Source organism: Megascapheus bottae, chromosome 2, assembly GCF_031878675.1.
Source record: "Megascapheus bottae isolate mThoBot1 chromosome 2, mThoBot2.hap1, whole genome shotgun sequence".
Classification (NCBI taxonomy): domain Eukaryota; kingdom Metazoa; phylum Chordata; class Mammalia; order Rodentia; family Geomyidae; genus Megascapheus; species Megascapheus bottae.
This window is the reverse complement of record NC_143510.1, coordinates 52,756,437-52,778,877: the sequence shown is the minus strand read 5'-3', so window position 1 is coordinate 52,778,877 and position 22,441 is coordinate 52,756,437. Positions and strand designations below refer to the sequence as shown.

Sequence of the window (22,441 nt, the reverse complement as noted above, 5' to 3'; positions counted from 1 at the left end):
TCCATTCCTTGGTACCACATACATAAAAAAAAAAAGCTGGAAGTGGTGCTAAGGCTCAAGTGGTAGAGCTCTAGCCTTGAGAAAGTCCAAGGACAGTGCTCAGGCTCTGAGCTCAAGCCCAGGACTGGCAAAAAATAAAAATAAAAAAATAAAAAAAAAGTAGTAGTCAACAAAATGTACAAGGCCCAGAGTTCTCATATGGCACATAAACAAGCCCAAATTGGCCAACTACAAGTGTATTACTGGTGATCATAACTGAAGACATTGAATGTCTACAGTTCAGTTGTCCAAATTCACCTCTGGAGACAGAAACAAGGAGATAAAATTAAGGTTGAACTGAGAAGAATTTATGTTGGTATCTATAATCACGTTTCTATATGCTCCTAAGCCATCTTTTAATAAGCCAGAATTGTGCCAGAAACTGAACATTAAGCTTACCAATGTGCTGTTTTTAAACATCCATAAGCAATTTTACCTACATTCCCTTGAGGTATGGATTTGTTACTCAATTCAAAGTTCAAGTGGTCTTCTTGACCCCACCCCAGCCTTTTTGTCAATCCTTGTGCTTGAATTCAGGGCCTGGGCACTCTCCTTGAGCTTTCTCAAGGTTAAAACTCTATCGGTTGAGCCACAGCACCACTTTCAGCTTTTTCTGTGTATGTGGTACTGAGGAATCAAACCCAGGGCTTCATGCAAACTAGGCAAGCACTCTACCAGTAGGCCGTGCTCCCGGCTCCCAGCCAGTCTTTTGAGGAGGGACTACAGGAACAGACTACTGTGCCAGACATTTTTTTTTTTACCCCAGTGATCAGCCTTGATTTAGCCAAGCAACTCCAAATCTGATTTGTCAACCTTACCAGACAGCAAGAGGTAGCTGACGATACAATGAAGGAAACACAACGCAGAATCACTTTGCTTGCCTCTCGTCAACTGTGTCATTGCACTAGATACCTCAATTGTTTCCCCTGCATTAGCTATAAAATGAGGAACTGAAGTTTGGTCACTGGGGTCCCTGGCCTTAAGTGGATTAAACATCTCTGGTCCTGTGTATAGAAACGGGGGAAAGAAAGGAAATGAACCCTGAGGCTTGTGTCCTCAGAAGAACTCCCCCTTTCCAGCCCCTCCCAAGCTTCTGAAGGCTTAAGGCGCTGGCCATTAGAGAAGGCTTGGAGCTGGAGGGACATAACTGCTATCAACAACTCGAGAGGCAATGCCACCTGCCCTGCTGTTGGAGTTAAGGAAATTATGTGCTAACTCCATAACATCTTAACCCCATTTCTCAGCATATACACCCTTCCTTAGTACCTGCCCCCCCAAATGACCCTAGGAGCCCTGGTTACTAAGGCAACCTGGGAATAGTGCATGCAGACAGAGACCAGAAACAGATGGGACTATTTTTAAACTAGACTAGGAGACTCCAATGCTTTTACCCCACAAAGTACCTTCCCCAAGGCTCCATTTGGTCCCTAGCCATCTTTGATGGCATCCATCCAACTTACCCAAGCTATGTGAGGGGAGGGTCTTTACCCCATTTGGCATTAGATCTACTTTATGCTCCCATCTTCCACAAAGAATATCTAAGAAAGTTTTCACTGCCTCCATTTGTTAAAAATAATTGTTCTTTTATTTCTTTGGAAAGTAGTGGGCCCTGCCCTACAGATATCCAGATCAAGCTAGGTAAATGGATGCTCCCCTAGTCTTTGAGCTGGAGTACTATGGTCCCGGCCTTCCCAGGGGCCCAGGAACAGTTTCTGTATTATTCAAACCAACTGGGCCACAAATCATCAGAAGGCTCCTATGAGATCTTCTCTGGCCACCCACTTCCCAATATTTCCTGGATCTCCCTCTGGCTGGGGAACTTTTTCTTCCAAAACCAGTGCTGGAACCTGTGCTGTTCAGAAGAGAGGACACAACCAGGGATGTCCTAAACTTCCTGCTGAGGACTGAGGACAGAGACCCTCAGTCAGTCCTTCCTTGCTGCTGGCTCCAGTCTGAACTTCTACGCAAACCATCACTTGAGTGAGGCCTGAAGGACAAGAGCACACTCCTAAAAGACAGATGAGAACACACCTGCCCAACTCCACCTCAGGAAATGCTCCTCAGAAGCATATTCCTTGGTCTCTTGTCCTAGTTCTTGAGGGAGCCCTTCAGACAGGGAAGGGCTAGGCAAGTGGGCAAGGGCCCCTTGACCTCAGCCCTGAGAGGCTATATCAGGCGAAGGTCCATTAGCCCCATCAGTGCGGCATGGCTGTGATGCGCATGCTCTGGGAAGCAATGGGGTAAGTCACCATGGGAGTGGTGGTGTGGCTCATTGTGATTCCTGCCAACGGCTGGGCCATTGATACAGCCACAGGAGCCACAGGAGCCACAGATACAGCTACAGGAGCCATGGAGACGGGTGGGGGTGCCATTCCCTGGGCGATTGTTTGAGCCAGAGCAGCTGAGAGTGGCGTGATCTCGGGGTTCAAGTGGGGGGGTGGGGGTGGTGGAGCAGCAGGAGGTGCAGCATTAGTTGGGGGAGCTGCTGGAGCTCCAGCAGGGGCCACCAGTTCTTGCTGAGATACAGGACGAGGCTGTAGAGCCTGGCTGCTGAGTGTCGTATGAGTCTGGGCAATGCCATGGTTAAAAGTGGCAACAGTGCCCACAGTGGGGGCTAGAGTTTGCTCAGTGGCTGGTGCAGTGGAGCTCAGGGTCATGACCTTGGCTTGATTGCGGAACTGAGCATTTTGTTCCAGAAGTACCTCATTGGTGGCCAGCAGGTTGTTGACCTGCTTCTTTAACTCCTCTACGCGCTTCCTGAGCATGGCATTCTCCTCCTCTAGTAGTCTACATTCTACCCCTCGGGGCGGAGCCAAGCTGTATTCATATGACTCAAAATGAGGGCCGTCAGGAGGGCAGCATCCACCTCTCCGGCGCTTGGGGCCTGGTTCATGGTCCTCAAAGCCCCTGTCGGGAAGGTCATAGATATCATAAAGGTCGTGACGTCGTCCTGGGGGAACCGAGCCTGTTGAGCCCCCAACTCCAGTGCCTCCTCCACCTCGAGCATCAAACTCAAAATCCCGTTGCAGGTGACGGAACTTGCACTTGGCTCCTCTCTGACAATCACCCTTGAGGAAGTCACGGCAGATAGGGACCTCTTCCTTTCCATTTGGCAGGTCGGCTGGTGAAAGGCCCAGGCCAGCTGCTACTTTTTGCCTCAGCCGTGGGGGAAGCTCTCCTGTCTTCTTATAGCCATCCTCATCCTCCTTGGAGCCATGGATGAAACGACAGTTTGGGCGGCTACACTCCTTGTTCTGGAAATCATGGCAGAAGATGAATTCATTTTTGCTCACCCCCAGGTTGGACACCTCACTCATGTCTGGGTGACGATACCGACAACGCTTGCCTCGCTTGCACACATTCCTCAGGAAGTCTCTACAGATGGCGTCTGAGCTGGCTCCTCCACTACCTGCTCCTGCCACACTGGCCTCCTCACTGCCACTGCTTCCAGGGCCTCCACCGCTGCTTCCAGTGCCATTGGCATAGCTGTCCCGATCAGGCATCCTGGTCCCCCCTAAGTCAGGGTTTTCTTCCTTTTCTTGCCACTCTTGGTGACTGCTAAAAAAAAGGGGGGGGGGGGAAGTGTGTCAAATCGGATTCCACCTGAGATTTCCCCGTCTTCCTGACTGTACACAGAGCAGGCAGTCCAGTGGGGCAATGGCTTTGGAGATGGCAAATCTGAAGGACAGGAATTGACTGACTTGGCCAGGAAGTCCCACCCAGGCCCTTGTGCACCTGGTCTTGGTCAGAGTGATTCACATTTGCCTGGCTAAAGGAAGAGGGAGGGAGTTGGGGTGAAGTCAGCTCTTGTCATGAACAGTGATAGGCTGAAGAAGGGGCAGGGAGGATTGGATTTTATCTTCCCTTCTAAGATGACCTTATTAAACTCATGGAAGTAAAATTAAACCTGTTGTTGGTGTCTGAATAGGTTGGCAGGAGACTGGAATAGTGCCCTACGGATTGGCTACTTTTGCTACTTTGGATTGGCTACTTCGCTGTGAGGGCTTATAGATAGCAGGGCCTTACCCCCTCTTCCATGGTATTATAGGTGGAAGTTCTGTTTTGTTTTTTTTTTTGCCAGTCCTGGGCTTGAGCTCAGGGCCTGAACACTGGCCTTGGACTTTCTCAAGGCTAGAGCTCTACCACTTGAGCCTCAGCACCACTTCCGGCTTTTTTCTATGTATGTGGTACCAAGGAATCGAACCCGGGTCTTCATGCATGCTAGGCAAACACTTTAACCACTAGGCCAAACTCCCGGCCCAGGTGGAAGTTCTGTATCTACCACATCTCTAGAATCCAAGAAATCCTAGATAAAGAGACTACTGTCCCAGCTTGAGGACAGTTGTTACCTTGTCATTAGTACTTTCTCTAACTACCATGCTCAACCATGGAAAGTGTGCCCTTTCTACTTCAGGGGAGATATTGTAAATTAGAATTTCCATTCTTAACCCTCCCACCCCCACCCCCCAAGCAAAACCATTTGTGGCAAGGCTAAAGTGTGAATGGGTAAATTTCATAGGAACAAGGGTCCTTTCCCCAGTCTCTACTCCAGTAACCCTTCCCCCGACATCAAACCACACCATTCCTTACCCCATAAAAATACTGTTTATAGATTCTATAAATACTGTTTAAATCTATTTTCCAAGACAGCTCTGGAATGCCAGTCCACTGCCCTAGTTCTAGCACTCCCCTCTCTGTCCTCACTCCAATAAACGGAGTCCCAGCTACCATGTGTCTAACCTCCTACACTTTTCCTAGTGTTCCGGCTCTCCTTGCTGTTCAAATAGATTTCATAGTTTTCCCTTAGGTATAAGTGATAGCTTCTGATTTTGTTGGCCTTGACCTTCCACACCCAACCCTGTTGCCTTAAGATCTTCCTAAAACAATAGGCCAGATCAGAGGCCAGAGTTACACAGAAGTTTGTACAAAAAGTAAGCAGCCCAAGCCAGGAGGCACCTGTAATCCCAGCTACTAAGGAGGTTGTGACCTGAGGATAACGGTTCGAAGTTAGCCTGGGCAGAGGAGTCTATGACTTTTTTTTTTTTTTCCAGTCGGGGGCTTGAGCTCAGGGCCTGAGCACTGTCCTTGGACTTTCTCAAGGTTAGAGCTCTACCACTTGAGCCTCAGCACCATTTCTGGCTTTTTTCTATGTATGTGGTACCGAGGAATCGAACTCAGGTCTTCATGCATGCTAGGCAAGCACTTTAACCACTAGGCCAAACTCCCGGCCAAGTCTGTGACCTTTTATCTCCAACAAACTACTCAGAAAAAGCTAGAAGTGGCACTATGGCTCAAGTGATAAGAGCATTAGCCTTGAGCACAAAGAGGTTCAGGGACAGCACCCAGGCCCAGAGTTCAAGTCCCAGGTCGGGCAAAGCAAACAGCAATTTAAAAAAGCAACTATCCCAGAATAAAAGAGAAAAAGTGGTAAAAGAAAAGATGCTAACTTTGTGTGTGTGTGTCTGTGTCTATGTGCTACTTCTGGAGCTTCAATTCAGGCATGGGTACTGTCCTTGAACTTTTTTGTTCAAAGCTAGCACTCAACCCCTTGAGTTACAGCTCCATTTCCAGCTTTTCTTTTGGGTAGTTAATTGGAGATAAGAGTCTCCAGGACTGGGGCTGGGAGTTTTGCCTAGTGGTAAGAGTGCTTGCCTAGCACGCACGAAGACCAGGGTTCGATTCCTCAGCACTCCACATACATAGAAAAAGCTGGAAGTGGTGCTGTGGCTCAAGTGGTAGAGTGCTAGCCTTGAGAAAGCCCAAGGACAACGCTCAGGCCCTGAGCTCAAGCCACAGGACTGGCAAAAAAAAAAAAAGGGGCCGGGAGTTTGGCCTAGTGGTTAAAGTGCTTGCCTAGCATGCATGAAGACCCAGGTTCGATTCCTCGGTACCACATACATAGAAAAAGGCCGGAAGTGGTGCTGAGGCTCAAGTGGTAGAGCTCTAGCCTTGAGAAAGTCCAAGGACAGTGCTCAGGCCCTGAGCTCAAGCCCAGGACTGGCAAAAAAAAAAAAAGTCTCCAGGATTTTCCTGCCTAGGCTGGTTTTGAACTTCAATACTCAGCTCTCAGCCTCTTGATTAGTTAGGTCAAGGCATGAGCCACCTGGATATGATGTCAACTTCTACTAATAAAGAAATGATCATGTGCCATCTATCCAAGCCTGATCCACGTTACAAATTCCACCAGGACAGATAATTGCATATGCTTTCCCACCCAACACTCCCAGAATTAATACCTGAGGTAGCTCAGGTGAAGTCCGGGACTCCTGTGGGTCTCCACCTCCACATCACTGCTGGGTTCTGAGCAAAAACAAACAAACAGAAACTTGGGTGGAAGAACGGGTGAGACTGGAGAACTCTGAGGTGGTTGTCATAAATAGGGGCAAAGTCTGACAAAACGGCAACTTTACAGGCCAAAGAAAGAAGTTGCCCAAAAAAGAAGGGCTAGAACTGACTCAGACTGGGAAGCTGAGTTGGAAAGCCAGTCTTCAATGAACAGTAGTGGGGGAAGCTCTACCTCGAGATGAAGGAGGTTGTGGGGTCAGAGGGCAGGCCAGAGTTGGGAGTTAGGAACGCCGAATGAAGAGCGGCAACTGACCGCGCATGGGATGGCAGCCCGGACTTGGGGGGCGGTGATTGTGACGCTTCCCAACACCGGAGAGTTTGCGAAAAGTCCTAGGAGTTTCCCCGAAGCAAGTCTTCTGGCTTCCCCTGAACTTGAGCCCAGACTCAGGCGCTCGGCCGTGAGACCCGAGAAAAGGACGCTGAGGAAGTGAAGCGGGTGCCGGGGGGAGGGCGCCTAGGTGACATCAAGATGAAGGGATGGGAAGGGCCCTGACGTCACGAAGCTGGCGTTTGCTCGCACAGCGGGGTCAGTCAGAAAAGGGACCCTGTCTGGGGTTGTGAGGCAAAACACCCCGCTCGGTTTTTGGGGGGAGGCCTCGTGTGGGCCAGCAGGGCCCAGCCGCTGGGCCAGCCCCGACTCCTCCCCTCCGGGCGCGGCCTCCACCTAAGTCTCCCGCCTCCCTCACCTGCCGCCGCCGCCGTAGTTGCTGCTGCCGCCTGCCGGTCCTCAAGCTTCGACAAAGAGCCGCCCACCCCACCGCTCTTCCGCTTCCTGCGGAAGAGCGACGATCTGGCCGCCAGACCCGGAACCATACTCTATGGTAGGCGAGGCGGTGCGACCGCCGCAGGAAGTTCCCATCAGCCCTTGCGCGTCGCCATGGCAACACGACCCCCGCGCTGTCCGGAAACGCCCTCTCCCGAAAATGCCTCGAGGGAAGGAGAGGGAGCCCGATCTCGGGGGGGAGCCTGGCAGCGTTCCCTCGCGCGCACACCACCCTCCGGCGCAGCGCGCGCAGCCCACACCCAGCGCCCGCGTTGACACCACCCGGCTTTGACAGGACGGCAGCCGCCTCGAGACGCGCAACCCGCACGCACCCCGCTGCCCCCGCCAAGAAGTCGTAAAGCAGACAAAGACGATTGGAAACTTCAGCTGCAACTGCAAAAGCGATGGTTTATTGTACACGCGTCACATTCGGCCACAACTATGAACAGAACTAGTCCAGTATGTCACAGGCCCGGGGCACAGGATGGTCAGGGCAGGCTTCGGCATGAGCAAGGCGTGTCATGTTGCAGAGAGGGTTCTTGGCGATCTAAGTTCTAGAGCCACTGGGAAATCACGCCTGCCGTCCAACAGCTCGCATCAGCGTCCCCGGCCGGTGGCACGTCTCATTTCCGCTCCTGTGGCCTCGACGGGTGCACAAGCTCGTTTACTTGGACCTCTGCCTCATCTTTCTTCTTTTGCGCTTCAGCCTGGAAAGGACACGCATACTGTTTACAAAACAGCTTTCCTTTCCCCGTGCATTTAAATACATACATACATATGAGCAATCGCTGGCTCCGCAGAGGGAAAACTCATAGCATGTTTCCCAGTTCCTGTTCTGTTTCGGGGACCCAAGGGCATCCCTCCGAGTGGGCAGTCTCAACATACCTGCGCATTCGCTTCTTCCTCCACTAGCAGCCCGATCATTTATGAGGCAGAGGGAAAAAGAAAAAAAAGATTATTCCCAACAAGATATACATGTTTATAAACTGAGCAGGCTCTCAGCCAGGTAGGAAGGATTGAAGTAGCAACAACGACTGTAGCTTGACGTGAAACCCCAAACCCGCTTCTTACACCCGTCTTCACACTCCGGAACCTAACCGCCGCGTCTTTCTTCTTCTCCCACCGCAACCTATGCCGACTACCGCCCACTACAGAAACCTGCGGCCGAAAAGCACGGCCGTCTCTCCGTGTCCGGATCTCTCTCCACCCGCCCCCCGCCGCCAACTTCATCTCCTTGCTAGGGGCCGCTCACCTTGGCTCTCATGGCGCAGTGGCTTCTGCGAAGAAAGAGAAAAAGGTTCTGTTAGTTTTCTAAGGAGATGGCAAGTGTGGCGGTCAGATGGTAATGGATTGTAGACAGACCACACGCACAACCGCACTCACCCAGGAAGATGGCGTTAAGGCCGAGAGAGAGCCAAGTTCCGCCTACGGGTATTTATCGGCGCCCTCAGTGTCGTCACTTCCGCTACGCTCACCTTTTTCCCGCCCCCTAAGGGCGGGACTGCCCAATCAGAGTAAGAATGGTTTTCAGCGGCTTTCAGACGGCAAATGAGATTAAATCAATCCCGTCAGAAAACGAAGAATTTTGAATTGGATTTACCCACACCCTCACCTTTCCAGTTTTATTATGAATGAATTATTTCAGCGTGAGCACCCGTTTCCTTTGTAGGACGGAGAGGTGCAGATCAGGAGGGTAGGAGCTTCCGATTTCCCTCTCAGGGCTTCTTGGGAGTTGCAGTTTCTTGGCGAAGTCCTCCATTTTCTTAGGGGTTGGTTGTGGACTGTGGCATGGACTTTGCCTTTCCTACGCTAGATTGCGGTCGACATAGCAGGAGCAAGGTTAGCTAAATTTTCTTTAGGGAAAGTATGACATCTGGTGTTAAAAGAATGAGTCCACTTTCATGGTATTGTCATTTGTGAATTACTGGAAAACATCCTCAGATTTAGCTTACAGGAAGCTTAGATTGAAGGTAAATAAGGATGAATGTGGTCAAATGATGCTTTATTTGCCCAAATGAAAGAGGAACAATGAAACTTGCTGAATTTAAGAGGACAGGGAGGGACCGGGAGTTTGGCCTAGTGGTAGAGTGTTTGCCTAGCATGCACGAGGACCCAGGTTCGGTTCCTCAGTACCCCACATACATAGCAAAAAGCCGGAAGTGGTGCTGAGGCTCAAGTGGTAGAGCTCTAGCCTTGAGAAAGTCCAAGGACAGTGCTCAGGCCCTGAGCTCAACCCCAGGACTGGCAAAAAAAAAAAAAAAAAAAAAAAAAAAGAGGACAGGGAGATAAGGGAGTGATAATCTGGATACATTGTAGACAGTATAGAAATGTCACAATGAAACCACTTTATAATAAAAAGGTCTGGCCGGGCAAATTGGATCACGTCTGTAGTAATCCTAGCTACTCAGGAGCCTGAGATCTGAGGATGGAGGTTCAAAGCCAGCCTGGGCACTAAAGGACCTGAGACTTATCTCCAATTAACCTCTAGAAAATGGGAAGTGGGGGTTGGTTCGAGGGTAGCCTTGAGCTGAAGAGCTCAGGGACAGCGCCCAGGCCAAGTTCAAGCCCCATGACCCACAATAAATAAATAAATAAGTCAATTAATTAATTAATTAATTAATAAAAAGGTCTGGAGTGATGTGACACTGGAGGACCCTGAGTCCTGGGTCACTTTACTCGAAAGTAAAGCTTTTTTAAAAGAAATTTTTACAGCACTGAACCATTTTTTTGTCTATCACAGTTCTTTTCCCTGAGATTTCCTTCTATTCCCATTTCACTTCATTGAAAAGTTGTTTTTTTTTTTAATGTAGGATTATTTAAGTACTTCTAGGATTGTGACTAAGTATGTCAAAAATTTAAAAACCAAAATAGCTCTAGCAAAATCATTTTACAAGCCCATCATGATTGCCAGTTACTGTTAAGCAATTGAGTATAAGCTGGTTTTTTTGTTTGTAAGTCATGGGATTTGAATTCTAGGCCTGGGCATTGATCTTAAGCTCTTCAGCTCAAGGCTACCACCCTACCCCTTGAACCACAGTGCCACATCCAGTTTTCTAGTGATAAATTGGAGATAAGAGTCTCATGGACTCTTGGAATCTCAGTGCTCTGGCTGGCTTTGAATTGCCATCCTCTGATCTCTCAGCCTCCTGAGTAGATAGGATTATAAGTGTGAGCTACTACACCTGGCTTAAACTGTTTTAACTCATTTACTAATTTACCTTCCAGAGCTTTAGGTCTGCAGCAAAATTTGAGGTAATTTCCCATCTATTCCCTACTCTGTGAAGCCTCATTAACAGCTCTGCCAGAATAATATACTGCATTTATCACAACTAATGAATTATATGTTATTTATCACTCAAAGATCTAGAGTTCAAGTTTGGCCTACATTCTAATTTCTATGTTTATCCAATGTAGTAAGGGATGAATATGGACCACACAGATTTTCCAGGCTGAATCTACTTATAATGGTGGATAATCTGCTTTTCTTCAGAATCCCTACGTTAGTATTGCCTCAAATATTGTAAGTCTAATTAACATATTATCCAAACATCACATCTTGTCCTTAAAAATTAGCATGTCAGTCCTGGCTTCCTGCAAACACTTGCAGGGGTTTTACAGTAAATGACATTGTCCTAGTTCTGGACCAGTATCAGTATCCTAGATCACATACTGTATTTGTGTTTGTATGTGAACTTAGTGCTGTACCATTTGAACCATACTTCCACTCCTTTTTGCTGGTTGAGGCTTACAGGAAATCTCAGATGTGTCTACGCAGACTGGCTTTGAAACGTGATCATTCAACCTCAACTTCCAGAGCAGCTAGGATTCCAGCTATGACACTCCAGTGCTCATCTTGTGTATTGTTTATCTTCAAAGAATCCAGGACTTATGCCCACCACCCCCAACAACCCAAGGTAAAGTACAAGCACTGTAGAATAATTGATTGGTTATTATTTGCTTAACTGACACTCCTCACCTCCACCAGATAGATAACAGAACAGACAAAGGCAATTTTATGAGCAAATCCAATTTTACTTTAATGTCAACTTAAAAACCTCTTAAGTTAGTGGGAGCCCTAGTTCCCTGGATCAACATGCCAGAGGGATTGAAATTTGTCAGCTCTAAAAATCCCTAGCAACTCATCCAATCCTAAGTCCACAGCTTTAGAAGGTCAGGAGTTGTCTCTTCAGCATGCTCCTCTGGTATCTAAGTTTTCTTTCAAGGGAGAAAACTCAAAATAGTTCAAACAGGGTATGAACCGCAGTTGAACTTCCAGCTTAGCTTGTGTAATATGTGAAAGGGACCAAGGGAAGCCCCCACTGACTGGATTCAAGGCTGAACTGGATTACTCCTTTTTTAAGCTTTGTGTGAAAATTAGGGTGCGTGCATGGAGGGGAGACTTTGCAGAACAAAAGTGACTAAAAAAATATTCAAATGGGGATCCACTTGATAGATGAAAATCTCTTCATAAAAGGGAAGGGAGACTTCAGGTCCTAAGAAAAGTAAGGCCAAAAAGAATGGCCTGGGCCAGATGCATCTGTCACAGGTAAAAATAACAGGTCCTCTTTAGTAACTGTGAAGGCAGATAAAATGCTTGGGGCAAGTAGGAAATAAATGTGGGGGAAGCCCCAAATAGATGAGAAAATGCTGACATGTGTGGTATTAAAAAAAAAAAAATAAATCACAGCTGAAGTTCTAGTGGCTAACTTAGCCTCCTCCCTGTTCTGCTGCAGGGCCATATACCTTGACCAACACAGTAGAAAAGGCTAGAAAGAGGGCTTGAAGACGATGGATTTTGACTCCTGATTTTATTATTCCATTTCTTTTTTTCTATTTAAAGTAGTCTTCGGTGTTGGGAAGCCTGGCTTCCCAAGAGCAGTCAGTCGGAGCTGGTTGTTGTTGGAAGGGCTGGGTGGGGGACTAGAATGGGGACAGGGAGACCCTGCTCTGCTGCTGGTCCTGGTGGAGAAGACGAACTGCACTTCACAGAGCCCGGGGTGTGGTGGGAAGGGGATGAGGCAGGAGCAGCAAGCCGGGGATGTGGGACCCACCTCAGTCCCCAGCTTCATTCTCTTCTAATGTTTCCCCACTGGTAGCATTCTCTGCCGTCTTAGAGGCCTGTATTTGGAGAAAAGGACACTTGTCAATTTTAAATTAATGGGAGGGGAGTGGTGGAAGGAAGAGACGACACCCAAAACTATCTTGACTCACTGGCTGAAAGGGAACATCACATCTCACTACGGCCCAAGAAGATAGAATCAAGGGTGATATGGTTGGGGGTCAGGAGTTTGGCCTAGTGGTAGAGTGCTTGCCTAGCATGCACGAAGACTGGGGTTCGATTCCTCAGTACCACATATATAGAAAAGCCAGAACTGATGCTGTGGCTCAAGTGGTATACAGAGAACTAACCTTGAGGAAAAGCCCAAGGACAGTGCTCAGGCCCTGAGTTCAGGCCCCAAGACTCTCCCCCCTCCCCCAAAAGAGTGATATGGGTGATCCACTGAAAAAAGAGGATGATCAGGATACCTTCTTTTTCTTCTTTTTCTGGGTTTTCCGGCTTGCAGAACTCTGGAGAAGGGCCTGTAAACAGAGGAGAAGAAGGCAACACACTGAGAAATGGGGAAGCAATGCCAATTTTTTATTGTTGTTGTGGGCCTGCAACTGTGGGCCTGGGTGTTGTCCCTGAGCTCTTCAGTTCAAGATTACCGGCCTACCCCTTGAGCCACAGCACCACTTCCTGTTTTCTAGTGGTTTAAGTGGAGATAAGACTTTCATGGACTTTCCTGCTTAGGCTGGCTTAGAACTGCAATCCTCAGATCTCAGCCTCCTGAGTAGCTAGGATTACATGTGTGAGACACTGCACCCAGCAGTAATCCCAAGTTTTAATCAACACTGCAGTTCTTTTCAAGATGTCCACTCCCAGGACAGGTGCCGCATGCTCACCTCTTTTCAGTTCACACTGACCTTTAGCTCTGCATCCTGGACCTCCAGCTCAGACTTGTAGAGGTCAGGCTCGAAAGGACCGCTGGTTATCCGCATAGGACCATTGGGCATGAGTAGAACTGTGAATTTAAACTGAGCAACAAATTCACCTATGGGAAATTAAAAGACATATTTTGGTCAAAGGTTACTTTGCCCATACTTCATTCCTTTCTTTGTTACAAGGAGTGGAATACCATAAAATCAGAAACTCAAAAGCAAAACCATTCTCAGAACTCACCCTCCTTCTCATAGAGAACATTAAATGGTTGTAGCAGCTCATGTTTGGCACACTCTACCACGCCCATTCGAGCCTTCTTCTCATCTTCAAAGGCTCTGGAGAAGAGGAAGATAGAATTCAGGTTTCCTTAACTCCCTATCAAATTTTACCATTTGGTTAGTTCTTGACACAAGATCCTGCCATGTAGCCCAGGCTGGCACCAAATTTTCAGTCCTCCTACCTCAGCCTCCCAAATATGGGAATTGTAGGCCCAACTCAGTTCCAGTCTTCTCATTTCACTAATTTTCTAGCATTTCTCATGTGCTAGTTAGTACTCTACCACTCAGGTATATCCCCAGTCTGACTTCTGCTTGTGGGTCTGGGGTTTGAACTCACAGCCATGTGCTTGCTAGGCAGATGCTTTATCACCTGAACCACCTATCTTGCTTGCTCCTGTTTTAAAAATCATTTCTACCCTTAGAAATTATCTTAGGGTTGCTCTTTTAAATTACCTTCCATGAAAAGGAGATCAGAAGAGGGTGGGAAGAGAGCACCTGCATTCATGCACGAGCTACAAGTCTGGGCAGGAAGGAGAGGAAGAGAGGGATGGGGGAGGGAAAAGCATTCCAGGGCACATTGTCTGAGTCAGACTGGTTCCAAGTCCTGTTCTTGCTAAGTACAGTACCTTAAAGTAAATGGCATGGCATCGAAACGCCTTTCCACCTCACTGAAAAAGGCACGTGAAGTTTTCATTTTCAGGCCATACTGTTTAGAGGGATCTCGTTTGTAAATGGTGGTTCTCTGTCCTGCATCCTTGGCCTACAAGAATTGTTAGGTTACAAGCTGTTTGGCTTACAACTGCCCCACCCCCGGCATCGTTCTTGCTGACTCTGGGACTCTCCTGACCTTGCCCTCTCCTGAGCTGACGAGAACATCTACAGCATATACTTCATGAACTTCAAACTCAGCCTTTTCATGGTCTTTCCTAAAAGAGATAGAAAACCATTAAAGAGTCATCTTAATTAAGGAATACAGAAGAGTTGGTGACTAGTCTGGTAAGGCAAAGAATGGAAGCTAGCACCTACTTTTGCTGGTCTGTGGGATTCTGGATAATGGTCTTCTCTCCATCAATCACGTGCTGCTTCAACTGATGGGACAGCATACCTGCAGACAGGAAAAGGCTATCCAGAGTGCAAAGTTTCCAAACCACCCACCCAAGTATATCCCAATGGCATAGAAACAGGGCACTTGACAAAGAATGAGGGCCAGGGTGGGTGCTTCAAGGAACAAAGCCTTAATTCTGGAAACCACTCACTCTTAGACCCTCATCCCTGTTATCTGAAATCTCACCTTCTATTGGCGTGCAGTTAAATGAGTGCGCAACTTTATTCCAGGCTTCTGTCACTTGTGTGTTCTAGAAGTGTAAGATCAAATAATAGGTGAAGATATACTGAGTTAATAAAGAACCCGGATTTCTAACCCAGAATGCCAACGATCCTCACTCACTCATTTTCATTTCATAGACTTACCTCTACAAGTGAAAAATATATATGTGTCTTACACCTTTGCACTCAATACCGATATTCTTTTTTTTTTTGGCCAGTCCTGGGCTTGAGCTCAGGGCCTGAGCACTGTCCTTGGACTTTCTCAAGGCTAGAGCTCTACCACTTGAGGCTCAGCACCACTTCCGGCTTTTTTTTTCTATGTATGTGGTACCGAGGAATCAAACACGGGTCTTCATGCATGCTAGGCAAGCACTTTAACCACTAGGCCAAACTCCCAGCCCCAATCAATACCGATATTCTTTAATATGTAGTATTTATTTATTTTTTCTTTTGGCTAGTTCCTGGGGCTTGAACTCAGGGCCTGAGCACTGTCCTTGAGCATTCCTCAAGGTTAGTGCTCTTCTACTTGAACACAGCACTTCTGGCTTTTTCTGTATATGTGGTACTGAGGAACCCTGGTCTTCATGAATGCTAGGCAAGCACTCTACTACTAGGCCACACTCCGACCCTTTCTTTACATCTGGCAGGCTACCTTGTGAAAGGGCAGCAACCCCAATGTTCCTCTATAAATTTTCACTAAAACAAACAAAACCTCTTCAAAAATGATCTGGAGCCAGGTGCTGTGGCTCACACCTGCAATCCTGGCAACTCAAGAGGCTGAGATCTGAGAATCAGTGTTCAAAATCAGTCCGGGAAACCAAGTCCATGAGACTCATCTCCAATTAACCACTAAAACAGGGCTTAGGTACACAATTCAAGCCCACAACAGACCAATAGATAGATAAATAGATAGATAGATAGATAGATAGATAGATAGATAGATAGATAGATAAAAAATCTGATTCTGGCCAGAAGTGTGGCCTAGCAGTAGAGTGCCTAGCGTGTACAGAAGATCCAGGTTGTATTCCTCAGTACCACATACACAGAAACAGCTGGAAGTGGCGCTGTGGCTAAAGTGGTAGAGTACTAGCCTAGCCTTGAGGAAAGCCCAAGGACAGTGTTCAGGCCCTGAGTTCAAGCCCAGGACTGGTGGGGGGTGGGGAATCTCATTGTCATCTAAGCTATTAATACAAACACACACTACAAAAAAAATAAGAACAAAGCTAGCCCAGGAACAAAAGGACCTGAGACTCTCCAATTAACCTCTAGAAAATGAGAAGTGGGGCTTGATTCCAGGGTAGGGTGGTAGCCTTGATCTGAAGAGCTCAGGGACTGTGCACAGGCAGAGATCAAGCCCCATGACCCACAAAAAAAAAAAAAGAATTAGCCGTGGCTATTTACTGAATATTTAAATATTTATTTATGTACTAGGAACTATAATTAACACATCTCATTGTTACAACTGTGAGAATAAGGCACAATTTTATTTTTGCCATTTCACAAATGAGGAAATAAACTCAATGTTATTTTTAATCAATAAGTGATACAGACCTTGTCTGATTGCATAGCTATATATGAGCCATTATGCAAAACATAAAAACCTAAAACAAATAATGTCAAAAAACAGCACTGCTAATTCAAAGCGTTTTAGAAGCCGGGCATGATGGCTCAAGCCTGTAATTCAAGCTACTCAGGAGGCTGAGATCTGAGGACTGAGGTTTAAAGCCAGCTGGACCCTGGCTGGCTTTGAACCATGATCCTCGGATCTCAGCCTCCCGAGTAGCTAGGATTACAGGTGTAAAGCCACCATGCCGCTTGTGAGACGCTTATCTCCAATTAACCAACATAAAACCAGTAGTTGCACTGTGGCTCAAGGGGTAAGGTGGTAGCCTTGAGCTGAAGAGCTCAGGAACAGAGTCCTGTCCAAGTCCCACCACTGACCAAAAAAAAAGGCTTTAGAAGTCCTGGTTCAACTCCACAATATCATATAAACAGGAAAAAAATCATTACAAGAAAACTAAGATGTTTAAGCAAAAACTGTAATTAATTGTGAAGATGAAGTATGAATTCAATAAAACTGTGAGAAATGGGGGGGGAAAGGTGAGGAATAAGAGCACAGAAAAAGAGGAATTTTAGTTGGGCGCAGTAGCTCACACCTGTAATCCTAGCTACTCAGGAAGCTGCAATTTGAGGATTTCAGTTCAAAGCCAGCTGCTGGGCACTAAAGACCTAAAGACTATGAGACTCTCATCTCCAATTAATCACCAGAAAATAGGGAGTGGCACTGTGGCTCCAAGGGGTAGGGCAATAGCTTTGAGATGAAGAGCTAAGGGACAGCGAGTAGGCCCAGATTTCTAGCCTCAGGACTAACAAAAAAAAAAAAAAAGAACAAGAGAAATTTTGACAATGGAAGGCAAGAATTGAATGTGTCTCTGATAAAAAGGTCTCTACTAATAGTTATATTAGTTCATAAGAACTCCACCAGCTCGGGACTTCCAGACACAACAAACAAAAAAATTTAGCCTTGCTCTGGCATGAATTTATTGTCCTATTTATTTCTGGTACTCAGGTCTGAACACAGGGTTTTTATACTTTCTAGGAAAGCATCTACCACTGAACCAAGACCCAAACTCTTACGGACAGCTCCAGACTGAGTTCAAACTCCAGGACCAGTACAGAAAAAGGAAGGATGTGCATAAGGTCCACATGGAAGGAACCACATATCCCTGCCCTTTTCCCAGAACTATCTACCTGTAAGTACTCATAACTGCTACTTAATATCAAATTAACTACTTCTGCCTATTCTCTTTAAGTTGTCACATTTAAGATGCTTAAGAGGAACAAGACAATAATAGTCCCATACACAGCAGTCACAGATGCCTAATGCATCTTTGGCTTAATGACTGGGAGCTGGAACAAACATCTTACCTGGTTTCCAGGCTTGACCAGGCGTAGGGCAGCTTCAGCACAAAGGTGAGCTGCCTTAATGACATCTGCTTTCCGGCCTGTTACTTGGGTCCCCTGTAGATAAGGAAATGTAATTAGTGTCTTTCTGAAAATTTTACCACCTCAAGTGGCCATTTTTGGCTAACGTCTGGGTGAGATTAAAGTGACTGGAAGACTACCAATGAACATGAAAAACCTTTCTCCTGCTTTTTAGAGACTCTCAATTTGTGTAGTGCTACACAGGATGGAGATAAGGCCGTTTTCCTCATCAAAGCCGAACAGTTCAAAAGCAGGTCTCCTACCTGAGCTACACCAACCACAAAAGTATGAGCCACGTTAGCAATGAAGCCATCCACATGGACCCCAAGGTCACTGAAAGGAAAAAGCAGAATGCTCCATTAGGAACCGGCACTATGTAAGTGCTTAGGAAAAAGACAAATACTCTAGAACGGCTTAACCTTACATTTTTACCAAGTCACCTTCCTTGAGAATATAGTCCTGGTCACTCTTCAAAGGGGAGAAGTGACATACACAGTTATTTACCGAAATGCTGGTAGGAAAGGCAATACCTGTAAAAAGAATCATCAGCCTTACTTGCCTTGCTGGCTCTCAGGAACCCTGTTGCCCTTTAGAAAAAGTAGAAGCGGTTTTTTGTTTTGGGTTTTTTTTGGGGGGTCAGTCCTAGGACTTGGACCCAGGACCTGGGCACTGTCCCTGAGCTTCTCCGTACTCAAGGCTAGCACTCTACCACTTGAGCCACAGAACCACTTCTGGCTTTTTCTGTGTATATGGTACCAAGCAATTAAATCCACTACGGCACACTCCTGGCCCCAGTAGAAGGGTTTTTGTGTTTCTTTTTTCAGGGACTTAAGCTTACTCAGTTTGGATTAGGTAAGAAATTATATCCTACTTGCCAGTCCAAATATCTCAACCAGAGCTGGGATGGGGGTTGCATCATTAAAAAGAAGGGGGGGAGGTTGTACAAGAGAATTAAATGAGGGCCAAACTTGGGATACTAACAAGGAATTTCATTTATTTTTACCTTTTTTCATTTCCTTTTCTTTCTTGAAGATTTTTCCTGTCTCTTCCATAATCATGGCATCACCTTTCTCACACAGGCTCAGTACTGACACACCTGAGCTGGAGGCTTCCACCAAAGATCGAAGTACTCCTGGGGACAGAATCCCATCACATCAGGCTGCTACGTATTTATATTTATTGGCTATCACCCAATGGATACCTGGAAGTTGGATTTGGTTTTAATATTCTCTAGTGCCATTGTCCTAGGACTGAAAGAAATGGGGAAAAGTTTTGCCTCTTGGAACATATCTACCCATAATCTCTAATTTCTACCTTCTGTTCCTAAAATAAAGGTCAACACTCCCTTCACTCCTTTCTAATTTGTGATAACTGGATATATACAATCTTTTCTTTTTAGACAAGACCTCTATGGACTCTAATATGATTTCCAAGGCATCCCATATATGTATATGTATATATTATATATAACTATGCAAAGCAAAAAAGAAATTTATAGGCGTTAGCAACAATAGAAATGTAGAGCTGCTGACTCTAAGCTGATGCATTGTTAAATGTTACCTTCTTCTCTTCTGAGACACCCTAATTAGATATTAGCAATCTCAGTTTATGTTGCCTTATATCCACATAAGCAACTATATTAGGCAAAGAGACTTAACCCTGGGACTCAGGGGAATGATGGTTTACAATTTCTAGTAGATCTCAAGAAAGTATTTAACCCTATTTTCAAAACTGGCATCTCAGATCACATGTGCCTATAAATCCCATGGAAGAGTGAGAGCATTTTTTTTTCTATATGATTTAAACCACTCAATACTAAACACATACTAAGAAGCATTTTAAAATACAGATACTATAAATGCCTACTGTTATAAGAAGATTCTTCTGCTCATGCCCTCTTCAAGATCTATTCTGATTTTCAGGTTTGAGTTTTAAGGATATTTTGGTGATCCTTTGGAAGCTAGAAAAACATGAGTTCAAAACCAATGGCATCTCAAAGACCTTCTCTCAACTATCTATACTGTCCAGATCACTCTGAAGCCCCAACGACAAGCAATTTTTATTTGCTTAAGAAGACTTTAAAATGGAAAAATGAATAAGCAGAAAATAGAATGTGAGGCAGAGTTGTCTGGAACGACAGGCAACAGCTGAGAAAGTGAGCACACAGCTGGAATAAGGATGGTTTGTCACTAGGCCAAAATCAGTTCCCCGTTTTGGTACTAGAGTGAGAGCATGATCTAAAACATCAAGTCCTGAGGTTAAATAGGGAGGCTAACTTAAGGCCATATGCCTTCCCATGACGATCACCACTTTGGTGATGGCCATGATGGATAACTTCCCTAAAACCAGGTTATCTCCCAGAGCTGCGGGTGTTAGACGGTTCAGAAGTGTTGTCCAACGGTCCACTGATCTAACCCAAGGGGAGAAAGGAGCCCCCACCACGGAAGGGTAGCAAGAAAGGGAAAGATTCTAGCAAAGCACGTGGTGGGGAAGCTGGTGTCAGGCACCACAGCAGAGGAAGAGGGAAGCCAGCCATCGGCACAGGGGCCTGGCAACACGTGCTGTGACAAAACCGAGGGGTGCCTCTGTCGCCCACAACAGAGACCTTCCTTTTCTGAGGCTGGTCTCGTCTCTGCCAGCACCAGAGGAAGCAGAGATCCCGACTAAAGGGCGAGGGTCAGAAGAAGACGCACCTTGCCTCCTTACCAACGGCCTAGAGCCGGAGCCTACCGGGGAGCCCTGTCTGCGCTCCTGCCGGGCGCTGGCCCACACCTCCACACTCTCCAGCCCAGGCCTGGCTGCTCAGTCCCCGCCGCGACGGCGCGTCTTCCCACCACGCCGCCCCGGTGGACCGGTGCGCGCCCCTCGGCCGCTCACTCCGCAACACCCCGCCGCTCCAGCCCTTCCGGGCACAGCCCGACACCTTCTCCCTCTTAGCCTGGATTCCCGGACCCCTGAGGCCGCACTCACGGTTGGCGATGTCGCCCCCCATCTTATACTTGGTCACGACCAGGTCCTCGGCGATAGTTTGCTCCTGCTGCTCGTCCTCGCCCGACATCTTCCTACCACCACCACGGTAGCCTCACTTCCCCTGGAGCCGTCGCCTCTGTCCCCCTTCCTAGCCGAAGACTGCGGTCAGAACCACCGCGATCCGCGAGGCGAGGGCAAGCGACAGCGCGAGCTAGCAGGGAAGGGAGCGGGCGGGCGGGCGGACGGACGGAGAGAGCAAGAAGCTGCGAGCGCGCGGGCTGAGCGCAGGGCACCGTGGGACACCGAGTCCTGCCTTCCGCCAGCTTTCAGCCTCCTTCCGGTGCGTGGGAACTACAAGTCCCAGCGTGCACCAGGCGCCTCTCGGCCAGGCCCTGGGGCCTTGCCCTCCAAAGGCCTCGCACGCTGGAATCGCCGGGCACGCTGGGAAGGGTCAGGCTGCGGCGGGAAGGCGGAGCCGTTGGGAAGCATGGAGGAAATCGTGGTCTCTCCTGGGAAAAACTACTTCCCCAAGAGCTCAGACCCGAGCCTGTAGCCGAGAGAGCCGGGCTGACGGGGGGAGGGGCGGAGTTACTCCGGGAAATGGGTTTAGAGGTGGCCCCGGGTGGGCACTGTCTGTACCTAGGGTGTGGAGCCTGGGCGCGCCCTTGCGGTTCTCCAGGTCGGCTGGCACAACCGGCCCGGCGGGTCCTGTCAGCCAGTGCTGGCAAAACGCAGAGGAGTCGGGCGGACCAGGAAGACTAAGTGCGAGTGCGGAGCTGGAGCTGGGCACCGATGGCTCACGCCTGTGATCCTAGCTACTCGGAGACAGGATCACGGTTCGAAGCCAGGAGAGGGGGAGGCTGGGAGTTCGGCCTAGTGACAGAGTGCCTGCCTAGCATGCATGGAGACCCAGGTTCGATTCCTCAGTACCACACACGTAGAAAAGCCGAAAGTGGTGCTGTGGCTCAGGTGGCAGAGCTCTGGCCTTGAGAAAGCCCAAGGACAGTGCTGAGGCCCTGAGTTCAAGCCCCAGGCGCGGTGGCTCAAGCCTGTAATCCTAGCTACTCAGGAGGCTGAGATCTTAGGATCGCAGTTCAAAGCCAGCCTGAGCATTAAAGAGGCACTAAAGAAGGAAAGACTCTGGGGTAGGGTTGTTGCTTTGAGCAAAAGAGCTCAGGGACAACGCCCAGGCCCAGGGGTAGGGTAGTAGCCTTGAGCTGAAGCACTCAGGGACAAGCCCAGGCCCAGAGTTCAAGCCCCATGACCCACATAAAAGGGGGGGGGGGAGGTCGCAGGAGTTTGTCCTAGTGGTAGAGTGCTTGCCTAGTATGCAGAAAGACCCAGGCTCGATTACTGAGTGCCATTTAACTAGAAAAAGCTGTAAGTAGTGCTGTGGCTCAAGTGGTAGAGCTCTAGCCTTGAGAAAACCCAATGGACAGTGCTTAGGTCCTGCGTTCAAGCTCCAGGACTTGAGCCACAGCACTACTTCCAGTTTTATCTATGTGGTACTCAGGAATAGAACCCAGGGCTTCAAGGCTTCATGCATGATTGGCAAGCACTGTAGGAACTGGCTTTGAACTGTGGTCCTCAGATCTCAGCCCCCTGAGTAGCTAGGATTAAAGGCATGATCCACAGGCACCCCGCTCCATATGGATATTTATAATACAACTGAGGAGATCATACATAAATCAATACATGGGACTGGGAGTTTGGCCTAGTGGTAGAGTGCCTGCCTAGCATGCACAAAGATCCAGG

General features: G+C 47.7%; 2 protein-coding genes and 1 long non-coding RNA gene across 6 annotated transcripts; all 3 read right to left on the bottom strand.

Annotated features, from left to right (window-relative positions):
* Positions 1-1,601: 1,601 nt before the first annotated feature.
* On the bottom strand, positions 1,602-7,170 carry Zc3h10 (zinc finger CCCH-type containing 10). Of its 3 annotated transcripts, none has more exons than XM_090327181.1 (3): positions 7,071-7,170; positions 6,276-6,339; positions 1,602-3,597 (listed from the first exon to the last, which is right to left on the bottom strand). In XM_090327181.1, exon 3 carries the CDS (start codon positions 3,540-3,542, stop codon positions 2,235-2,237), a length of 1,308 nt encoding a protein of 435 aa, XP_090183307.1. In that variant the 5' UTR covers positions 3,543-3,597; positions 6,276-6,339; positions 7,071-7,170; the 3' UTR covers positions 1,602-2,234. The 3 variants fall into 3 exon arrangements, with proteins under 3 accessions (XP_090183307.1, XP_090183306.1, XP_090183312.1); XM_090327180.1 differs by lacking the exon at positions 7,071-7,170 and adding an exon at positions 6,638-6,754; XM_090327186.1 differs by lacking the exon at positions 7,071-7,170 and adding an exon at positions 6,557-6,626.
* A 359-nt stretch (positions 7,171-7,529) lies between these two features.
* On the bottom strand, positions 7,530-8,569 carry LOC150067045 (uncharacterized). Of its 2 annotated transcripts, XR_016533900.1 has the most exons (4): positions 8,531-8,569; positions 8,400-8,424; positions 8,033-8,055; positions 7,530-7,854 (listed from the first exon to the last, which is right to left on the bottom strand). It is a non-coding gene; the product is annotated as an uncharacterized LOC150067045 (long non-coding RNA). The 2 variants fall into 2 exon arrangements; XR_016533901.1 differs by lacking the exons at positions 8,400-8,424; positions 8,531-8,569 and adding an exon at positions 8,219-8,296.
* Positions 8,570-11,158: 2,589 nt separating this feature from the next.
* On the bottom strand, positions 11,159-20,943 carry Pa2g4 (proliferation-associated 2G4). The gene is made up of 13 exons (XM_090327175.1): positions 20,687-20,943; positions 18,720-18,848; positions 18,141-18,246; positions 17,980-18,049; positions 17,660-17,752; positions 14,697-14,760; positions 14,432-14,510; positions 14,253-14,331; positions 14,032-14,165; positions 13,368-13,462; positions 13,112-13,239; positions 12,674-12,727; positions 11,159-12,265 (listed from the first exon to the last, which is right to left on the bottom strand). The coding sequence occupies exons 1-13, from the start codon at positions 20,772-20,774 to the stop codon at positions 12,200-12,202; spliced, it is 1,185 nt and encodes a 394-aa protein (XP_090183301.1). The 5' UTR covers positions 20,775-20,943; the 3' UTR covers positions 11,159-12,199.
* Positions 20,944-22,441: the final 1,498 nt, after the last annotated feature.

Excerpts from the sequence above, each read along its gene's own strand:
- Zc3h10 (XM_090327180.1), bottom strand. Across the intron at positions 3,598-6,275 it reads CTTCACCTGAGCTACCTCAG|CAGTCACCAAGAGTGGCAAG; the intron begins GTATTAATTCTG and ends CCTTTTTTTTAG.
- Pa2g4 (XM_090327175.1), bottom strand. The coding sequence starts at position 20,774 with ATGTCGGGCGAGGACGAGCAGCAGGAGCAAACTATCGCCGAGGACCTG. Across the intron at positions 14,761-17,659 it reads TGGTCAAGCCTGGAAACCAG|AACACACAAGTGACAGAAGC; the intron begins GTAAGATGTTTG and ends TTACACTTCTAG. Across the intron at positions 13,463-14,031 it reads GCCATGCCATTTACTTTAAG|AGCCTTTGAAGATGAGAAGA; the intron begins GTACTGTACTTA and ends CCTCTTCTCCAG.